The sequence below is a fragment of the Amblyomma mixtum genome, chromosome 7 (assembly GCF_055824585.1).
Source record: "Amblyomma mixtum isolate Tamu chromosome 7, ASM5582458v1, whole genome shotgun sequence".
Classification (NCBI taxonomy): domain Eukaryota; kingdom Metazoa; phylum Arthropoda; class Arachnida; order Ixodida; family Ixodidae; genus Amblyomma; species Amblyomma mixtum.
In genome coordinates, this window is record NC_143018.1 from 14193630 (window position 1) to 14212597 (window position 18968).

At 50.6% G+C, this 18968-nt stretch overlaps 1 protein-coding gene across 2 annotated transcripts; it reads left to right on the plus strand.

Annotated features, from left to right (window-relative positions):
• The first annotated feature begins 12436 nt into the window (after positions 1-12436).
• Positions 12437-18611, plus strand: LOC149335076 (serine/threonine-protein kinase pim-3-like). 2 transcript variants are annotated; one of them, XM_089551760.1, is made up of 5 exons: positions 12440-12698; positions 12792-12907; positions 13230-13277; positions 14567-14930; positions 16991-18611. In XM_089551760.1, exons 1-5 carry the CDS (start codon positions 12647-12649, stop codon positions 17371-17373), a joined length of 963 nt encoding a protein of 320 aa, XP_089407886.1. In that variant the 5' UTR covers positions 12440-12646; the 3' UTR covers positions 17374-18611. The 2 variants fall into 2 exon arrangements, with proteins under 2 accessions (XP_089407885.1, XP_089407886.1); XM_089551759.1 differs by having other exon boundaries at positions 12437-12907.
• The last annotated feature ends 357 nt before the right edge of the window (positions 18612-18968 follow it).

The window sequence follows — 18968 nt, forward strand, 5'->3', positions numbered from 1 at the left end:
TAACAAGTTAGGCTGGCCCGTGATAGCGCGTCAAGATCGAAACGGAAAAAACTCGCGCGGACACATGCCCGAATGGGTAAAACCGGAGTGGGGTACCCTGAATGACACAAAGATAAAAAGCTGAGAACACTTAACACCCCCCCCCCCCCCCCCCCCTTCCCGAGAGCACAATCAGTTTTTTTTTTTTTTTTTCAGATAATCCGCTACTGGCATTGGCCGTGAAGCATGGCATGGGTTTACTTCCTCTATGACTTCTATAGTCGGATACAACTGAAGTTGTCGCCGCGGTGACTCAGTGGTTATGGTGCTCGGCTGCTGACGCGGGTTCGATCCCGGCCGCGGCGGCTAGAATTTCTTTGGAGAAATTCTAGAGGCCCGTGTACTGTGCGATGTCAGTGCACGTTAAAGAACCCCGGGTGGTCGAAATTTCCGGAGCCCTTCACTACGGCGTCTCTCATAGCCCGAGTCGCTTTGGGACGTTAAACCCCTTAAACCAAACCAGAACGAAGCGGCTTTTTCCCGTCAAAGGCGTATAGGGGTTTAACGTCCCGATGTGACTCAGGCTATCGAAATTCGACCGCCATGGCCGGGCACCATAACCACTGAGCCACCGCGGCGGCACCCGTCACAGGACCCACTTCCAGCCAATGGCGTCGGCCGATTCTCGTGAACCTGCCAACGTGGCAGTGCAGGGAGTGACAGACGAAAGGGGAGAGTCCCTCTCTGCATTGTCATGTTGCTGACTGGATTGAAGTGCTAATTCACGACAATCTGCCGTCGCCATTGGCCGGAAGTGGGTCTTTTGACGAGGAAAAGAAGCTTCGTTCTTGGGTTGTATGCAATCATACCTTCTTGCACACCGCGGCGAAATTTATGGCAGCATTCGACAGCGAGTGCTTTGGCTCGCTTTTAACTAGGGGTGTGCGAATATTCGAATATAATTCGAATATTATATTTTTAGTATTCGAATTCGATTCGAAATCCAAGTATTCGTGTTGTGCCGAATATTCGACCCGACGCGAATATTCATATCTAGCCGAATATTCATTGTGAGCACCGGCGTTCATTTCGGTCCGCAAGCCCTATTGACAGAGACATAACATGGCGCCGCCCAGAGCAATGCGCATTCCTTCCTCCAAGGGCCATGCCGTAGCTGACTGCGCTGGTGAGCTTCTTTGTGGCTATACCTGCGAAGCTGGTATAGTCAGAGCTGTGCACGTAGTACCTTGCAATACGTGCCAGTTCAGTGCCAAGTGAGAGGGCATTTTCTGTGGCTGGAGGAGTCGTTTCAGCTAGAAGGGAACTACTTCTGCCTGACCATGTGGAGCAGCGGGTTTTCCTTCACGACAACCTTTTATGTTCATCCCAGCAACGCGCGTTCGTGCTGATGGCAAGCTAGCCTTAATCAATGCTGTGTACCAGCCATCTTCTCTGATATTTCCGCTCTTCTAAGAATAATGTTCGAGACTGATACTTTTTGTGCAGCCACACACACCTTTTGTGTTCCTTTAATCATCGATAGTTGAACTGTGATGTTCTTGGGTGCTCAAATAAATGTTTTGTAGTGTTGAATGCGTCTGTCCTTAATTATTCGATATTCGATTCGATATTCGGAGCCAAGTATTCGTATTCGATTCGTATTCGAAGAATTTGATATTCGCACACCCCTACTTTTAACCCTTTCGGGCGGCACTTACAGTATTTCTCCGCCTAAATAGCACATCAAGGCTTCAAGAAAGCCAAATCGCTAGATGCCCCTCGAAAAGGGACCTACATCCAAAGCTGTGACCGATTTTTGTGACGTCAGCGTGAGCACGGATTAACCACAACATCATCAAGATCGATTGAGAGAGGTGTTCTCCGCTTCAGTCGTGATTTGTATCGAACTATAGTCGTGTGGTGCCTGCAATATTTAAGAGCACACTGTTGGCAGAAGTTTAGAAGGCCGCGTAGGCAGGCGAATTTCCTCGTATTCCATCATGGCCTCTTGTTTCAATCTGGGTGGGGCGAAAAATATATAATTTTTAAAATCCTCTGGAAAATCTTTTCTCTTTGTGTACTCATAGGCATTTTGTGTCACCATTGTTAGCACAATCACATGTACCGACATTAAACGGCAAATATTTTAGTAAACGAAGTTATGCATCGTCATACAACACTTCCACTGCGCCAAATCATATAAAATGCTACGCATTAAATATATCAGATCGTGCGGTCGCACTCGGCATGAATTTCAAGGTTGTCTCAAGCTGAAAAAGAGAGCGACGATTGCTTAAGAATCTACTGGAGTCAAATTTTCAATTGTGAAGAATTTCTCAACAAAATTATCAATGTCGTCTAAGGATCGTGACTCTGTGCGAGGGCTTGACTTCTTAAATTGGTTCCCGGAATTTAACATGCTTATTATTTAGTCCGCTTAAATGCTGCCAATCCATGTTTCGAAACTTGCGACACACGATGCTCCTCGGAGGACGTTGGCAGGCGAAATCATCCATTATAAATTGCAGTCCTACAGCGTGCTGACAGTAACTGGTTTTTTTTTTTTATCCCGACAGAAGCGAACTATATACATCTGAAAGGCATCAGAGTAACAAAAACACAAGACAGCTGTTTGTATATATTTACTCGTATATATTTCTCTTCTGGGGGGAATATAAAATTATGAATGTGCAAATGCGACAGCATTTTTACTTGTTGCTCAGAGCAGGTAGTGGCCGCTGATCCGGATCATGAGAGGGAAATAACTAGAAGAATAAGAATGGGGTGGAGCGCATACGGCAGGCTATCTCAGATCATGAGTGTTAGTGTAGCAATATCCCTCAATAGAGATGTACACAACAGCTGTATCCTACCGGTACTCACCTATGGGGCAGAAACGTGGAGGCTAACGAAAAGGGGTCAGCTTAAGTTAAGGACGACGCAGCGAGCTATGGAAAGAAAAATGATAGGTGTAACGTTAGGAGATCAGAAGCGGGCAGAGTGGGTGAAGGAACAAACCCGGGTTAATGACATCCTAGTCGAAATCAAGGGTGAGGAAATGGGCTTGGGCAGGGCATGTAATGCGAAGGCAAGCGTAGCAGGTCGCGGCAGTAAGTTAGGAGGGCGGATGAAATCAAGAAATTTGCGGGGACACGGTGGCTGCAGCTGGCATTGATCAGAGCTAATTAGAGAGGCTTCTGCCCTGCAGTAGGCGTAGTCACGGTGATGATGATGATGAGTGTCGCTGAGGTGTTGTCTGGGGCTTGGGTGGATGAACAGTGTCTGCAGCAGTTCGCTTGGCACGTTTCGCTGCTTTGTGATGGTCTCATACCTCGCAGTGAACTGCCGCCTCCGGCCACGCTTTGCTGTCTCGCCGGATGTTGACGCGAGCGATTTAACTTTGGATGAAGACGACTCCATGAGCCGCGTTCACTCCTACGGTGACACGGCCGTGAAAGTGGGCATCTTATCTCCTAGCTTTTCTCATGGAGCCCACACACAAGTGTGTACATATACCACATCATGTATGTAGGGACAGTGACCCCCCTTCCAGTGCCCGCGACAGAGGGGACCGGCGGCCTCCATCTTGAGCGCAGTCTGCTTTGCTATCCAGCTGAGAGGGTATTGTATAGCTACTGCGTGGAGGAGGAGATATGCCTCCAAACCGCTTTCCATTCACTGCGAAAGTCGACTTGCCTTTCTCCACCGACCCGTGCCTTGTGATGGCCTACTGATCCAGGAGGGTTGCTGACGTCATTCGCGTGCCGCGTTTCCGCCGCTGCTTTGTATAATGACGGCGGGATTTTCGCTTAATGAGCGGACTAATGCTCTCGCAGTAAAAAAAGCGAGTCTCCGCCTTAACACAGTCCTTAAGTTGGATTTTCTCAATTGTAAAAGGATTCCAGCCTTGGAGGCAGTGAAAACTGCGGCAGTCATGCCTACAGCGTAAGCAACACGCATGCACGCCGAGCTTCGTGGAATCGGTACGCTCCAAACAGCGACCGTATGCACTGCAGTAGGTAGGGTTTGTAATCCATCGATGAGCAGTCACGCGCCCCTGTTGCTGCACTTATCGCAACCAATCTTTTTTGTTGTTGCTTTCGGGACGTTGGATCAATCCGGCAACTTCAGTAAAACAGCATTCACTATCTGGGGCAGCCCGACCGAAGGCGTCGTTTCCGAGTACAGCTGCACCGACTGACGCACGCCTCTCGCTATCGACAGCCTCCCATGAGTCACTGACTCCCTTCAGCACGGAGCCCAAGTTCGGAGGCAGTCGTTTCTGACCGAAGCGACGATCGGTTAGGGACGTCCAACAATACAGTGCTTTAGCAGGGTGCGTTTCCGTAGAAATAGCCTGCACGTGACGTCAGGGCAGCCATGCACAATGGTGGGCCAAACTTCGAAAAACAAGCAGGCTTTCGCAGGGCTTTTGGTGCACCTGCATGGGAGCCAATGTGATGTGCACTGCTTGGCAATAAATGTGTAAATAATAAATAATCAAAAATAACTGTAATTTTAATAAATAGGAAATGGAATGGAGGGAGGTGGGAGTGAAGTTTCAAGTTTATTTTATTAACATCATAGGTGTGGGTAGGTCCGGGTAAAAAGTGATCACAGATCACTTAGAGACCCTTCACACGGCATACAGCAGGAAATATGAGTATGTTGTAAAAAGATTGCAAATATCGTAAGATTGGCCAACCCTATAGACAAAGCTTTTTACACAGATATACATATAAAATATTTTATACATTGACTAAAAAATATATACTTAACCACGTTTTGCTGCTTGTGCAAAGGCGGCTTTAATTTCTCGCAAGCTGCTTTTTGAAATATCGACATTCATAGACTAATTGGTTTAATAAGTGCGGCATATTGTAACGTAACATCTGATTCCCATGGTTGGTGCGGCAAAAAGGAATAAACCATTTTTCTGTATTGCGCAGTGTATAAGCCGGTACAGAGTGAGGCACGCCTAGAAACCCTCGATTATTATATTCTCGAGATTTTTTGCATCTGGTTGCTAAGTAAAGAAGAAAATAGTGGAGGGCGCCGTAATAATTTAGATCGCCTGGAGATCATGACCGTTCACTGACACCGCTCAGCACATGCGCGCCTCCGGGCCGGCGAAACCCGGCTGCTGTGGTCGGGTTCGAACCCGGGTACTGCCGCTCTGTAGCTGAGCGCTCTAACCACTGAACGACCGCTGCGGGTTACGGGAGGCGGCAGCTGTAACGCTCCAATTACGAGACCCATGTGACGGTAAAGAATGTGAACGTTGCACTTTTACTACAACCACAGCGCTCATCTTTCTCTATTCGCAAAAAATACATATACACCAGAAGAGGGAAGTACTCAAAGTAAGCGCTAAAGGCGTATTCTTTCTCTTGTGCAAAGGGACGTGGCGCATCAACCTCGGGTACCACATGCGAAACCTAAGTGGGCCATACTGCGCGTTGTGTTAACGCCCGTCTCAAGCAACTATGGCCATCTTTATCGGAATCAGCGCCGCCATATCTGGCAACACGCACACACAATCTTGAAAATGTAGCCGTCATCCTGTTTTTAGAGAGACAGTCATCCTAGCGAGACGCGATGAACAATCGTCACGTGCAATCATCGAGGCCTTTCACATATCTATGAAGGGAAATTCATGCATGTATACAGCTAACCACACATGACAACTGTGACAAGGAACTCTCATATCAAGCAGCACATTGATAGGCGACCCAAAAGAAGCTTTTTGTCAAAGCTATCAATGTGCTGCTTGATATGAGAGTTCCTTGTCACAGTTGCCATGTGTGGTTAGCTGTATACATGCATGAATTTCCCTTGATAGATATGTGAAAGGCCTCAATGATTGCACGTGACGATTGTTAATCGCGTCTCCCTAGGATGACTGTCTCTAAAAACAGGATGACGGCTACATTTTCAAGATTGTGTGTGCATGTTGCCAGATATGGCGGCGCTGATTCCGATAAAAGATGGCCATAGTTGCTTGAGACGGGCGTTAACACAACGCGCCGAATACAACATCACTTTGGAGATAGGCGACCCAAAAGAAGCTTTTTGTCAAAGCTATCTCCAAAGTGATGTTGTATTCTGCGCTTCTTCAACGATAAACGCCGCCGCGGTGGCTCAGTGGTTAGCGTGTTCGGCTGCTGATCCGAAAGACGCTGGTTCGATCCCTGCCGCGGCGGTCGAATTTCGATGGAGGCGAAATTCTAGAGGCTCGCGTACTGTGCGATGTCAGTGCACGTTCAAGAACCCCAGGTGGTCGAAATTACCAACTTGCAGAATAACGAGCATCCTCTACAATTTTCCAACCAAACACTCTCGTTCGCAGACGACAATCTCGCATTCTTCTTCGAATCGGGAGGGGAGAGATGTCTCTGTATGAGAGCGAAATTGTTGAAAGGACACTATAGAGCCGGGGAGCCGCGAGGAGCCGGGCCGAGACAGGTACTCGTCAGGGGAATGCTACATTGTAACCTTTGCACAACTCTTCTTTACACTCTATTTTAAAAGCTGGTAATATCCGGCGGGGCTTCAGGTTCACGCAGATTTTGGGGCGGAGCCCCGCACATCTTTTCGAAGAAGGATACAGCGGAGGGCTACTGACTCATCTCCCCTCGCGCTAACCCCTTCAGGCAGCAGGGCAGGAGGCGAAAACGTGTCTGTGAACGAGGGTTTTTGGTTGGAAAACATCTTCCTGTAAGTCAGCTTTCCTGCAATTTTGCAAGTTGTCCATTTCCAGAGACCTTCACTACGGCGTCCCTCATAGCCTGAGTCGCTTTGGGACGTTAAACCCCAAAAAAACCAAACCAAACAATGCAAATGCGTAAAGTTCTGGGGAGCGTCTTTAATAATGGCCAACTTGCAGCATACTGAGCGCTGACTACAACATAGCGCAGATTTTGCGAACGGAAACCCTTACTCACATAAGGCGTTTTCGCAGTCTTGTTCAAGGAAGAGGGGAGATGCTTCTTTGTCTGTATGAGAGGGAAGTTGCAGAACGGACACAGTAGAGTAGCCCAGAAAGCTTTTCCAGTGAATCCGGAATTCCCACTGACTCTAGGGTGCCATGGTCGCATCCCTTCAGAAGCGCTGCCACTAGATTATCCACACTAGTCGCTCCTCTCCCCTTTTGTGTTCAGAGAGATTGTGACGTCCAGGCAGGTGCCGTGGTACTCGGGAATGCACCACCTGGTGGTAACCGGAGGGGTTTCAGGTTCACGCATATGAAGGGCCATCCCATCTCTCCTTTTCTAAGAAGACGACAATGGAGGGCAAAGACTCATCTTGTCTGGCGCTAACCCCTTCTATTTCCACACTCTTAGAAAAAAAAGTAGTGAAAACGTAGTAACGGCTGCTGTTACAACCTTTTTTAACCCCTACTACCTATGTACTATGTTGCTACGACCTTGTTACTACTGGAAAGAAAATTAAGTAGTAACAAGGTAGTAACTTCTGCTGTTACTACGTTTTTTTGGCAGTTACTACACTTGTACTACCTCATTATAACCCTGGTAGTATCCATTACTACCTTGATCTGGAAATGGATGATCGGAATATGCACATGTACGTATACTAACATTCCCGGTGACATTGCTACTCAATGCCCCATGTTTTTATATAATGAAAAGGGTTTCCTAATTGGCAGCAAATCTAACAAAATTGCCAGTGCTGTTTTTGTTTTCAATACAATATACGCAGCGCGTATGTGTTCCACTCTTTAGTTTGATTTCTTAATTGCACTTTTTCACCAATCCCAAGCTATTGTGCCTGACTTGTGCTCATCTTTTCTTCTGGTTTACTACAAGATGCACAAAAATGGGCGTTGAGTTTCTGATGTCATGTTCATGCACTCCTTGTGACACATTAGAAAGTCACCACGAAGTCAGGTATTCATGTCTTTCGACAATAAAAACTCAGCAGAGACTCTTTTTCGTTAACGCAGAAGATTTCCGTATGTCATTGGCCATCAGCTACTGAAAGGTCCTTCTCAACAACATTGTTGTCCCGTGCGAGAATGTAGATGCTGCTGCTACATTTACACGCAATGAAAAGAACAAGAAACAACTGTAGCTGCACATATCACGGCACATAAGTTGACAAGCTAACGTCTGGTGGTGTGGCGTAGTGGTTAGCGTGGTAGGATAAAATGTATAGAAACAGGATAGAAGCAACTTCAACATAGAAAGTCAAAGGTCCGCGGTTCGAATCCTCCTGAAAGCAGGGATTTTTTTCTTTTTTATTTTTCCTCTAGTTTTTCTTTTGCTCTTATTTTGCACTATTACTATCTTATATGCATACGATTCTAATGTCAAAAGTCATTAGGTTATTTCTTAAGGTGTTTTCTCTCGAGAGGTAGTAAATGTTACTACCTCGCAGTTACTACGTACAGTTACTGAGAGGTAGTAAACGTTACTACCTTGCAGTTACTACGTAGAGTTACTACCTAGGTAGTCATATATGTGACAGTCGTTACTACCCTAAAATGTAGTAACCTCAACTGCCTTTTTTTTTAGATTGCAGAGCAGGAAGAGAACACGCGGTCTGGGAACGAGTGTCCTTGAGTTCGAAAATTTTCCTGGAATCCAGCTTTCCTGCAATTCTGCAGGCTTCGCGCATGCGCTGGGCGTTGCTGGAAAACGGTCCATCGATGACAGTTCACCAACCCGGATATGCGAGAACTGAGGCTTACGTGGAGAATGGACATCACCTTTCGTTACTCCTTTCCGCTTCTGAAACTCCCAGAAATGTCATACCGAGCGCGTGATGAGACGTACAGTCTTTGTCAAAAGTAACCAGGTTCAATGGGTTGGTCCTCATTCGTATTATAGAGCCCTCACGGCTTCCCTGAAGGTCAAAAAGTTATTTGAAGGTGAGAACAGGGGTTCTTCTTACCATACAGAGATATAGAGCTTGAGGGCTGGCGTAATAGCTTTAACATACGACTGAGAAGAAAAACGTGCAGCCTTGTTACTTTTGACAAAGACTGTACGTACGTTAAGCCTGCGTAAAAATATTACCTAGCCATCCATTTTGGTTGTGAAAAACTGCTCTGTGTGTGCGCCAACTCGCGGGGCTTTCCTTAAAACGAACTTCACTTATACCTCGGCAAGGATACAATCGTGTAAATATAACACTGCCTAAGAGCTCCGTTCTTTCTTTTCTTATTGCTCCCATCGCTTCCACTCCGCCTCTTCTGGGCGGTCGGAGGAGAAACCGTCACCACTTCCGCGCAGCAGGCATCCGGAAGCGACTGGCCTGAAAACGGCCCATGCAGACAGGATCGGGCTCAATTTCGAGGCAGAAGGCAGAGCGGGTGGACGACAACGCACGAACGGCCGCTTTCCGCAAAACGCTCGTTCCCACTCGATTAGACCCTAGCTGCTGCTCGCTCTCAAAGTGCGATGTTATCCTGCCTCTTACTTGGTTCCGTATATGTGCATATTTCTACTAGGACGGCGACGTAACAGCAAGTGGCCAATTTATTGTATCTTAATTTGTGTCGCGCATTCGAACCGATCTAGGCCAGAACTTGCACTGTCCAAACCATATGTCTGGGAGGGCGACAAACATATACTGAGCCGGGATTCGCTGTCTCAGGCTGTATGCGCTGGAGCTTTTCTCGATGTAACGAAATGCTCGATTTAGCGAACTTCCGGTTTTTCTCTGTTGAACGAGCAATCGGGGACAACAGTCTCTGGACCACGTGTTTCGTGAACGAAGCAGAGAGCTCAATTATAAGCCAGCGGCTGAAGACTACACTTGTGGAGGTGAAAGTCGAAATCATGTTCTGTCACCTCCACAAGTGTAGTCGTCAGCTGGCCTCTAATAACACAGATATCATCTTGCTTGACGGAACACGTGGTCCAGGGACTTTTGTCACCGACTGTACTTGTCCGTGAGGCTTGCTTTTGCGTGTCGCAACAAACGGCCACTGATACTAGACGGCGATACGATAACAGAAATAAATTAACCAAACTTGCGCACGCTGCGTCGGTTGCCATTCGTCGTATTTGGTCGCACAACCTTGTTGAGCTCAGAGTGCACTCACCAACGTCGAAGTAGTTCTCGGGTGATCTTCTACGAGAAGTCACTTTGGACTCGCGTCAAGAAGCTCACTCTCAAAATGTCACGCGCTTGTCGGAGAGCTCCGATTGACGCGCATAGCGACTGACACGTGTCAAAAACGCTCGAACTCAAGAACAAAGCGGTAAATGACCCTCGAAGGATGCCTCCTAGCTAATTTCGCCTTACACCTGCCAGCGTGGCGGCTTATTATGACTGCGACGCAATGGCAATAGGTCGACGCCGTTGATTATTGGATGACCTGTCTTGAGGGTCATTTATCACTTCGTACTTGAGTTGCATGCGTCTGTAGATTATTAATCGTCTTTTCAGGAGTGCCTGTTTTTCGTTCCACGCATCTTATCACACTCGGTTACTGAACGGAAAAAGAAGATGGGCTAAGGAAATCTGTCACGCCTAAATAGCACACCGCGAGGCATTGGGTTATCGGGTTTATTATTTATATTGCTTTGGTCTGTGAAGCCATTCGTGCTACGGCGTTATCAGTTTCGGAATTAATATTTGATCCGAGAAGCGATTAACGACACTCCAGTAGCGCTGTTAAGTCCCTCTACGCAGCCTTAAGCTGCTTCACGGTGATGAAATGCGGGGGCGTCGTGCGGGTGTTTACTTTTAGCCGGTGAAAAAGCGGCGTAAATGAAAGCGATAAGACCGAGCGCATCGCCGTTGTAGGCTCTCGCCTCTTTATCTCTGAGGAGGCGTTTACGGTCTTGCAAGGACCTCGCACCTTGTTTGCAGCCACGGCGAACACACAGAAGAGCGCGCAACTCCGCATCACTGAAAAGGCTCTCGCTCCTCTAAAAGTAAGTAAAAATTAGGAATGTGGAAAAACGCCCTTTTGCTGCTGCCGTCGAAAACAGCAACAGGATATTTAGAACTTCTTTTCAGAGGCAGCCCTCGGCAATCACCAGCGGCATCTTTTGTTGGGGCAGTTTTTCAAAGGTGCGGGTATTGGCGGGTAACGCTAAAAAGTCGAGAGCATTGGCTTCACTTAAAGCGAAACCGGCGCCTTACACAGTCGGCTTCCCTTTGGACTCGGGGCAGCGGAAAGTAGAAAACGATAAAAGAGCGAAGCACTAGAGATAGATAAAGCCTTGCACAGCTTCGCGAAGTTGTGTAGCGGCGGGTCTCTCAAGAGCATCGCTCCTCCAATCAGTCCCTTTCCCGCCTTTTCCGACGGACTCGTTCTCCCTTCACCTCGCCGGACATTCTTCAGCCTAGCCCAGCAACTTACCCTTATTTTTTCGGTTGTCCCTCTCGAAAAACTCGGAATTTGGCCGTGACGAGAAAATGCTCAGTCGCACTTAACTCAAACATCGCGTACATGTCACCAAGCTACTGTAGTGCCTGACAGCGCCCTTGGCCGTCGCAGCTTCAAGACGTAGAGCAAGAAGCGAAAAATGTAAATTGCAGCACCCCCCACGAAAGCCCTTGCACCCGCGTGCTCTGGTAGCAAAGTACACGCACAAACAAAAGAGAAGCCGCAATCCAAACAAACTGCCATTTTTTTGTTTCGTCTCTGGGAATGCCCCGCGCGCCGCTGGCTTCGGCATTTCCGAGGGCGCGGAGCGGCCTTCCCAGGCCGTTGGCGCCTGGCAAGACGGTGGCGCCCTCTGCTAGCGACGGCCGCCACTACCGGCGCCGGCGGAGCTAATTCGCCGAAGACGCCTGGGTAGGCGAGCGCGAAAGAACGCGGCGTGTACAACGCAGGAAAGCGGGACGTACACGCACGAAACTTTACCGGCAGCGGCGGCGGGCACTAAACGGCGCGCTCGCACAGACCGATTGAGAAAGGGCGTATGAAGAAGTACGCGAGTGAAAAAAGAAAAGAGAAAACCGCGAGGGGCACTGCAAGTAAAGAACAGCAAACGCAAAACACAGAGAGCGAGAGAAAGAGAGGAGTCGCCACGCGCGCGCACACACACATACACACAAGCATAGCGTACATTCCGCGCCCTTTTCCTTCTACGTCACAGCGTCTGTGCCCTTTCCCGCGCTCCCATTGGGCGGACCCTGAGAGCGCGGCCATTGGACCGAGTCGACAACCGACGTCACCAGGCGCCGTGACGTCGGGTTTTTTTCTGCTGCGCTCGCGCCGGAGGCCGCAGCGCGCTTTTACTCCGCCGGGTCGGGCCAAAGTAGTGCGAATGTTTCTTTCGAATTTGCAGCGTTATTAGGCGTTCTAAAATTTGAAAAAGCACGGCTTTATTTTTTAAATATTGCTAAAACTCTTAACTTTTGAGCGCATTGTATTTTCTGCGAGATAAGTGCGTCTTGGCTGGCGGGAATTCCATGCGAGCGTCAGTCAGCGGAGTGATACTGGAGGCACGAAACGTCTCTCTCCCTTGATATTTATCACATGAGCGCGGGCGTCCGCGATTCATAGACGGCAGCGTTCGCTGGTGATGGTGGTCGGTGCTGCGCGTGGTGGCTAGGAAAAAAAAAAAGTCCCGCCAAACCGTCATCTTCACTGCTTCGTGTCCGCCGCTCTGCCTTTCTGGATTACTCGCCGTTGTGGGCCAAACGTGTTGTGTTTCTGTGCCACACTCTGGATTACTCCACGATGGTTGGACGACGTATACCCAACTTAGGCTCGATGCTATGGGATCGTCAAGGTAATAACCGCAACACCGTCTACGGCGGCGTTTGCCCAATGAGTTGTGCCCTGGCTTCCATGGATACTCACAGCGTTACTCCGCTCTTTTCAGCGCAAGTTGCCGACAAGAGCAACACGTTCGAAAAGAACTACCGCGTCGGCGTCCTGCTTGGAAAGGGAGGCTTCGGCACTGTCTACGCGGGCACCCGGAACCGCGACAACTTGGCGGTAAGCGGGCCTCTCCACTACCAACATCGCTCCCCCGCGCGCATTTTCCCCTCCTTGTTCGGCCGTTGAATTCGCGCCAAGTTTCTAGAGTGAACGGTGTCCTTCACAGTGCATCTTATTCATCGAACCATCCGCCTCTCTCGAGCGTGCTACGGCGCCTGGGAGTTTGTTGTAGTTGCCCGGGGTCGTGACTGGCGGATGTGGTTTAGAGAGCAAGCGAAACTGCGCGCTCCCTGGCAAATGGCGCGCTGCGCGTTAGTTTCGAACCGTTGTCGCCGCTTGGCTCGTGTATTGAGCGACGTTTTTCGCTTCTTCTGCGCAGGTGGCCATCAAGCATGTTTCTCGGGACAAGGTTACCGAGTGGAGCACGGTGAGTACTCGTTTTCATGTCTCATTTACCGTGTTTCGTTGCAGGCAGACGAACGTCGCGCTGTTGCCGCGATTCAGAGGCGCGGTTTCGCGAGCAGACGCCGCCGCTTGGTACGGGAGGGACGCGAACGGGGGAAAAGAAAAAAAAGTCGGAATGCGCGCGCGCGCACACGGCCTCCGCTTCCCTGTGGCCCCCAGGGCACGCAGAGTTCGCGAGCGTCCGTTTCCCTCGGCCAGGAATGCAGCCAACCTAGATCGGTTAAAGCCGCCCGATTCTTTCGGCGGCGAGGAGGCCGCCCGTTGCTGCTGCTGCCGTCGCCGCAGCCAGCCCCTTCTCCCCCGGCGCTCACGGCGGCGACGCTCGCAACCTAGATGCCTCCGTCGTCGTGCTCTGGCGGCGGCGCCATGTTTGAAGCGGTGGGCTGCCGCTTCTCCCCTTCTCTCGGCGTTTGTTCGGGCCGCCAGGCAGGCAGTTCGTCGGTCCGCATGGCGGCGGCGCGCGTTGCGAGCGGTTTCGCGAGGGGGCATTGTTCGCCGAGGTGCGGGCGCGCGAGAGATCGGCCGTAAGCTGGCGCCGCCGCCGCGCGCTCGATTGTTTTGGCGCAGGGCGCTCTTTTGATTTCTCTCCTAGACGCCGTGAGTTTCGAGCCCCGAGGAAGGGAGCCGGCGCTCGCTACTAGGGCGCGCGATCGATTACGGGAATGTTTTGGGCGTGTGTGTTTCGGTTGTGGGCGGGCGAGAGATCGGCGGGCGATTTAGGTGCGCGGGCGCTTTTCTTGCGTGCTGCGAAGGTTTCCGTGTAGCGTCGGTACAATAACGTAGCGTGGATGTTCCCGCAGCTCGCTGGGAAACAGGCGCCACGACGTTCTGTGCGCCTTGATGAAGCGGTGCTGACGTTCGCCTGCCTGCATGAAGGCTAAGCACTTTTGGGACGTGTCAGTGAAGTCGTGCTTCTCATTAAGAGGGGATTGCGGACAGGCTGAAGGAAGTTACTTGTAGCGATGTTCTTCGGTACTGTCCGAATCGAATTTTGGTGCGGCGTTGTCCGTGACAGAATAAGCTGACCTCGGGAACCCGAGTAATAAAAATGAGTGCAGTTTTCGCGAAGCGATCGGCGCAGTTTTGCAGTCACAATTACCCATTTAAATTTTTAAGCTCCCAAAACTCCAATATTCTAGGGAAGACAATGTGTGGTGAATACAAATTACAAAGCTACAGCAGATTCTAAAACCTGGCCTACTTTCCAGCAGTGCACGAATGCTTATCGCTCCCCTCTTGTCATCCCCACAGATGAACGGCCAGAAGGTTCCCCTGGAGATCGTTCTCCTGCGGCGCGTCGACCACGTACCGGGCGTCATCCGGCTGCTCGACTGGTACGAGCGGCCCGACTCGTTCATTCTCATCATGGAGAGGCCTGAGGTGGTCAAGGACCTCTTCGACTACATCACAGAGAAGGGCGTGCTGGAGGAGACGCTGTCGCGGCTCTTCTTCAAGCAGATCGTCCAGTGCGTGATCGCTTGCCACAAGGCGGGCGTCATCCACCGCGACATCAAGGACGAGAACATTCTGGTCAACCTCAAGACCCTGTCGGTCAACCTCATCGACTTCGGGTCCGGCGCCTTTCTTCGCGAGGGCTTCTACACGGACTTTGACGGTGAGTTGACTTTTGGGTTTTGGCTTGCGGTGCGTTGTCGATTGGGGCACGTCTTAGTGCGACAGACAGAGGTTTTATCTCAAATCCAGCCGCAGTACTCGAGCGCAGCATTTTCTCACGCATATGTCGATAGCAATGTATTCGCCACAAACCGTGTACGGTTATAGCGATTAGCCCATCTGCCACCGCGCTCCCATTACACCGCTGTTCTGTCGAGTGACAATATTTTTCCTAAGAGCGCATAGCTACTGCTAGCGATGTTGGCACCATCGTGTTCCACGCAAATACGAAGTGGTCGTTCTGCAGGGGAGCTCTGCGTTGGACGGGTGCCGTCTGGCCCCGTCAATCGATTGGGTCCCCTTCGCCGAGGGCGCACTCGCGACAGCGGCGGCATCCATCTTTGTTTAGTTAGCACAGACGGGTTCCATCGATAGCCTCTCCTCCTTCTAAACCCTCTTTCTTGGCACGCTGCGAAACTCAACAGACCCACGTTTCGAGGAGGCCGCCGCGACGTTGTTGCCGGAAGTGGCGCGAGGAGGATGGCTGTGTTATGGTCACGTGGCACTCCGCGCTTATGCTCCTCTCTCTCTACGGCCTTCTCCTCGTACTCTCCCCCAATTGGCTCTCGCGTCTGTCCCCCCCCCCCCCACTCCCCGAAAACCTTGATTGGCCGACCCGCTTTTTTTGAAATGTCCGTTGAAGTCGGCCGTGTTCGTCTCCTTCTGGTGGCCGTTAGCTCTTCGTAACCGCCGCTTCTCTTGAAGCGCGGTAACTGACTTTGGGGAAATGCCGTTTTTTTTTTTATGCGCTGTGCGCACGATCTGAGTCTCTCACACCTAAGCAGGAAAAACTCGCGTGGTACATGCACCAGTGTCCTCCCTTTTAGCGAACTTGGGATCGTCTCGTTTATACACGCTCGCGCATTTCAGCCGCCTGAACTCGTCCTTCGAGCGCGACTGTCCCCTTCGTCGCCCCTTGCAACTTCACGAGATGAGGGTTACAGGCTTCCTCGCGGTCTAACCGTACCTTTGGGCGGCCGTTATAAACGTGGATGGATGGATGATAATGGCTTTACCCTTTCTACCGGGCGGTAGCTTTCGCCACATAGCCTATACTTCCCCCATTGTTAATTTATTTTTATTTTCCCTTTCGCTCTTACAATGTCTAATCTGTCTATCCTTTTCCCCTCGAAATTCACCCCTCCCTTGATTTCCGCCACCGATCCTCCAACCTCCCCTTCGTCAATGTCGTGCGGTTCGCCGCGACGCCGCCGCCGTACCGTATTTTCGGCCCGGGTCCCGGAGACCGTAATAGCGACTGCGGCGGCGTAGCAGCATACGTACCAACCGTCGCCAAACTGGCGACGCGAGCACAGAGGGGGGGAGCAGGCGTCGTCTTTTCTGCGTAGTCTGCGGCGGGCGCCCGAGGCACACCGAAAATAAACCCCAAGAAGCCGGCGGCGGCAAAGTCTCGCTTGGCCGTGTGTGTGCGTGTCCTCTCCACCCGGCGGCTGTTGGTGGTTCGCGGAGCCGTTGACCGCCAGCGGCTTCTCTCGCTCTGAGCGGGCCGCGGTGCCATTGGTGGCACGTCTCCTCCTTTCTATCCGAGCTTGCTGCATGTCTGGTCGCGCGGGGGAATCTGGAGGAAGTAGCCGATAGTGCGCCCGAAACTGCGTGTGCGTGGCAGAAGGAAATTGTCCCGTACTTGGCGGGCCCCACAAAGAGGACAGAATACCGTTTTTTTTTTTTTTGCGAAGCGGTTCTTTCGTCTATTGTGCTCAGCACTTAGCGTAGCCAGCCCTTAAGGTTCTGTCAGCTTGGGGCAGTTTTTGCATGGTGCTAGGAATGCGGAAATTGTATTAAAACTGAATCTGATCGAGGGATATAAGCAGATCATTTAATATGTTATTAAATTTCGTGAGTGCAGATTGTGTACAGACAGCCTCACTCGCGGTTAGTAGAGTTGTGCCTTCCACATTGCGCACATCTGTGCTGTCTCGCCGCCATGTTTTACAAGCAGAGGAAGCTGACTTGCGTTCTTTCCTGTTTGTCTGTCCACAGGAACCCGCGTCTACAGTCCTCCTGAGTGGATCCAGCGCAACCGGTACAACGGTCGCGCGGCCACTGTCTGGTCCCTGGGCATCCTCCTGTACGATATGGTGTGCGGCGACATCCCCTTCGAGCAGGACGAGCAGATCCTGCGCGCCGAGCTCCACTTCCGGCGGAAGCTGTCTCCCATGTGCGAGGACCTCATCCGCCGCTGCCTGGCGCTGGTGCCATCGGAGCGGCCTTCCCTCGAGGAGATCCTCGAGCACGAGTGGATGGTCGCCGAAGACCTCAACAGCACCGTATCAGAAAACATCCCAGTCCGGTGTGTGGTGCGCAACGACCAGTCTTCCCTTGACCAGAATTCAACCGGCAGTCAAGACCGCATCTCCATTTGATGATCACGCCCCCCTTAGAAGCACCAATTTCCCTTCCCTCTTCCCCCGCCGATCCCCTTGCCCCATCATCTTCTCCTTCATCGGGAGAGAAATCGCCATTGTTTTTCCTTCTGGAGAAAAAACATCATCCTGGACGTTGCGTTCTGTTGGGAACTGCGAACAAGCGTGGACACAATTCCTGGCCTGCCCCGCTGGATTCGAGAGACTGAGACAGGAGAGAAGTCTTCATGTGCCGCTAACAAGTCTTCCCCGCTGCTTGGAGACGACGAGGTGACAGCTTTTTTCTCATCAATGCAAACACAACACACACCACAAGTGCGTGGGAAGAATCTCTGCTCTGCCAAGTCTACGACTGCCCAGCGTGCGATAAGTGAGGAGAGACTGGGGACCCAATTTGCGCGCATTCTTTTCTTTGCGACGGACTCTGCGAGGTGTGGGGTGCCCAGTGTGTGCGCCCAGGGGCGAAGAAGCTAAGAGACTGCCTCCTTTACTGCGTAGCTGTGATATGCCGAAAAAAAAAGTGTGGGCACCCCTCGCCCCATCCCAGGACTTATGCCATCCGTTTGTGTCGCAAGCAGACCAGTCCTTTTTTTGCACACCGCTGTGTTCCGTTCCCAAACTGCGCGCAGCTGCCATTGTTTTTTCTCTGTGTAATATCATCTTCTCCCTGTATTTATTTTGAGAATGTACATAGGACCCTCCAACTGCCCCTCCTGCCCTGTTCCCTTCCAACCTGCCATGAATACCACAAGCAGAGCTCATTGTAAACCAGCATTCTTCCACCATACGATGCATTTTTTTTTTTCCTTTGCGACCATAAACAGTGTATATACCACAGCATCACACTTTTCGTAACTTTCTGTTTGTGCGCGTAAAGGGCACTCTCATCATTTGTTTTTTGTACTTGTAGACGTTCTTGCCGGACGCGTCAGTCAGTGCTATGGAGCAGCGGCTGTTGTTTCATAACTAAGTTATTTGTTTCCTCATGCGGAAGAAAACTAGTGGAGAGAGCACCACGCCGGACAGAGCTGTTCCTCTTTACCGAGCGGGTTGCTCTTCCACTTCCGCGCCTGTTCCTCTTATTTATGTGTTCTCGGTTAAGTGTTTGTGTCTCCACGAACCCCCGCTCCCTTCCCAATTCCTGCCGTTCGGAAAGCATTGTGTACATAGTTTGTACAAAATAGTCATGAGCCGGGTATTTTTATAAAAAATGCTGAAAATAAATTCTTGTAAGTGCATTTTTCTTGTCAACGTTGCCGTTCTTGCTGCCACTATGCGCTTTTTATGCGCATTTAGTGGTGGTCACCATGGTTGTATCTGCTGTGCTCGAGTCGGGTGGATGCTTGCAGCTAGTGTGCCGTGCAACAGGACTGTCCTGGTTGGCATCAGTGGTCTCCTCACCTGTACAGCATACTATTGCTGTGCAGAAAATGAAGAAATCTAGGTGATAATTCAAGTGATCGCTCTCGGCACCTTAAAGGTTAAGAGCATTCATGCTGACCTCCTGCAAGCATCAACCTAATAATCAGCCTGCAAGTACTAGTACTCTGAATCATATTTTAAGGGTGTAGTGCCAGGCAGGCTCCTGCTTTTAA

Coding starts and splice junctions, on each gene's coding strand:
- LOC149335076 (XM_089551759.1), top strand. CDS start 12,647: ATGGTTGGACGACGTATACCCAACTTAGGCTCGATGCTATGGGATCGT. Junction 13,278..14,566: donor AGGTTACCGAGTGGAGCACG/GTGAGTACTCGT, acceptor TCATCCCCACAG/ATGAACGGCCAGAAGGTTCC. Junction 14,931..16,990: donor CTTCTACACGGACTTTGACG/GTGAGTTGACTT, acceptor GTCTGTCCACAG/GAACCCGCGTCTACAGTCCT.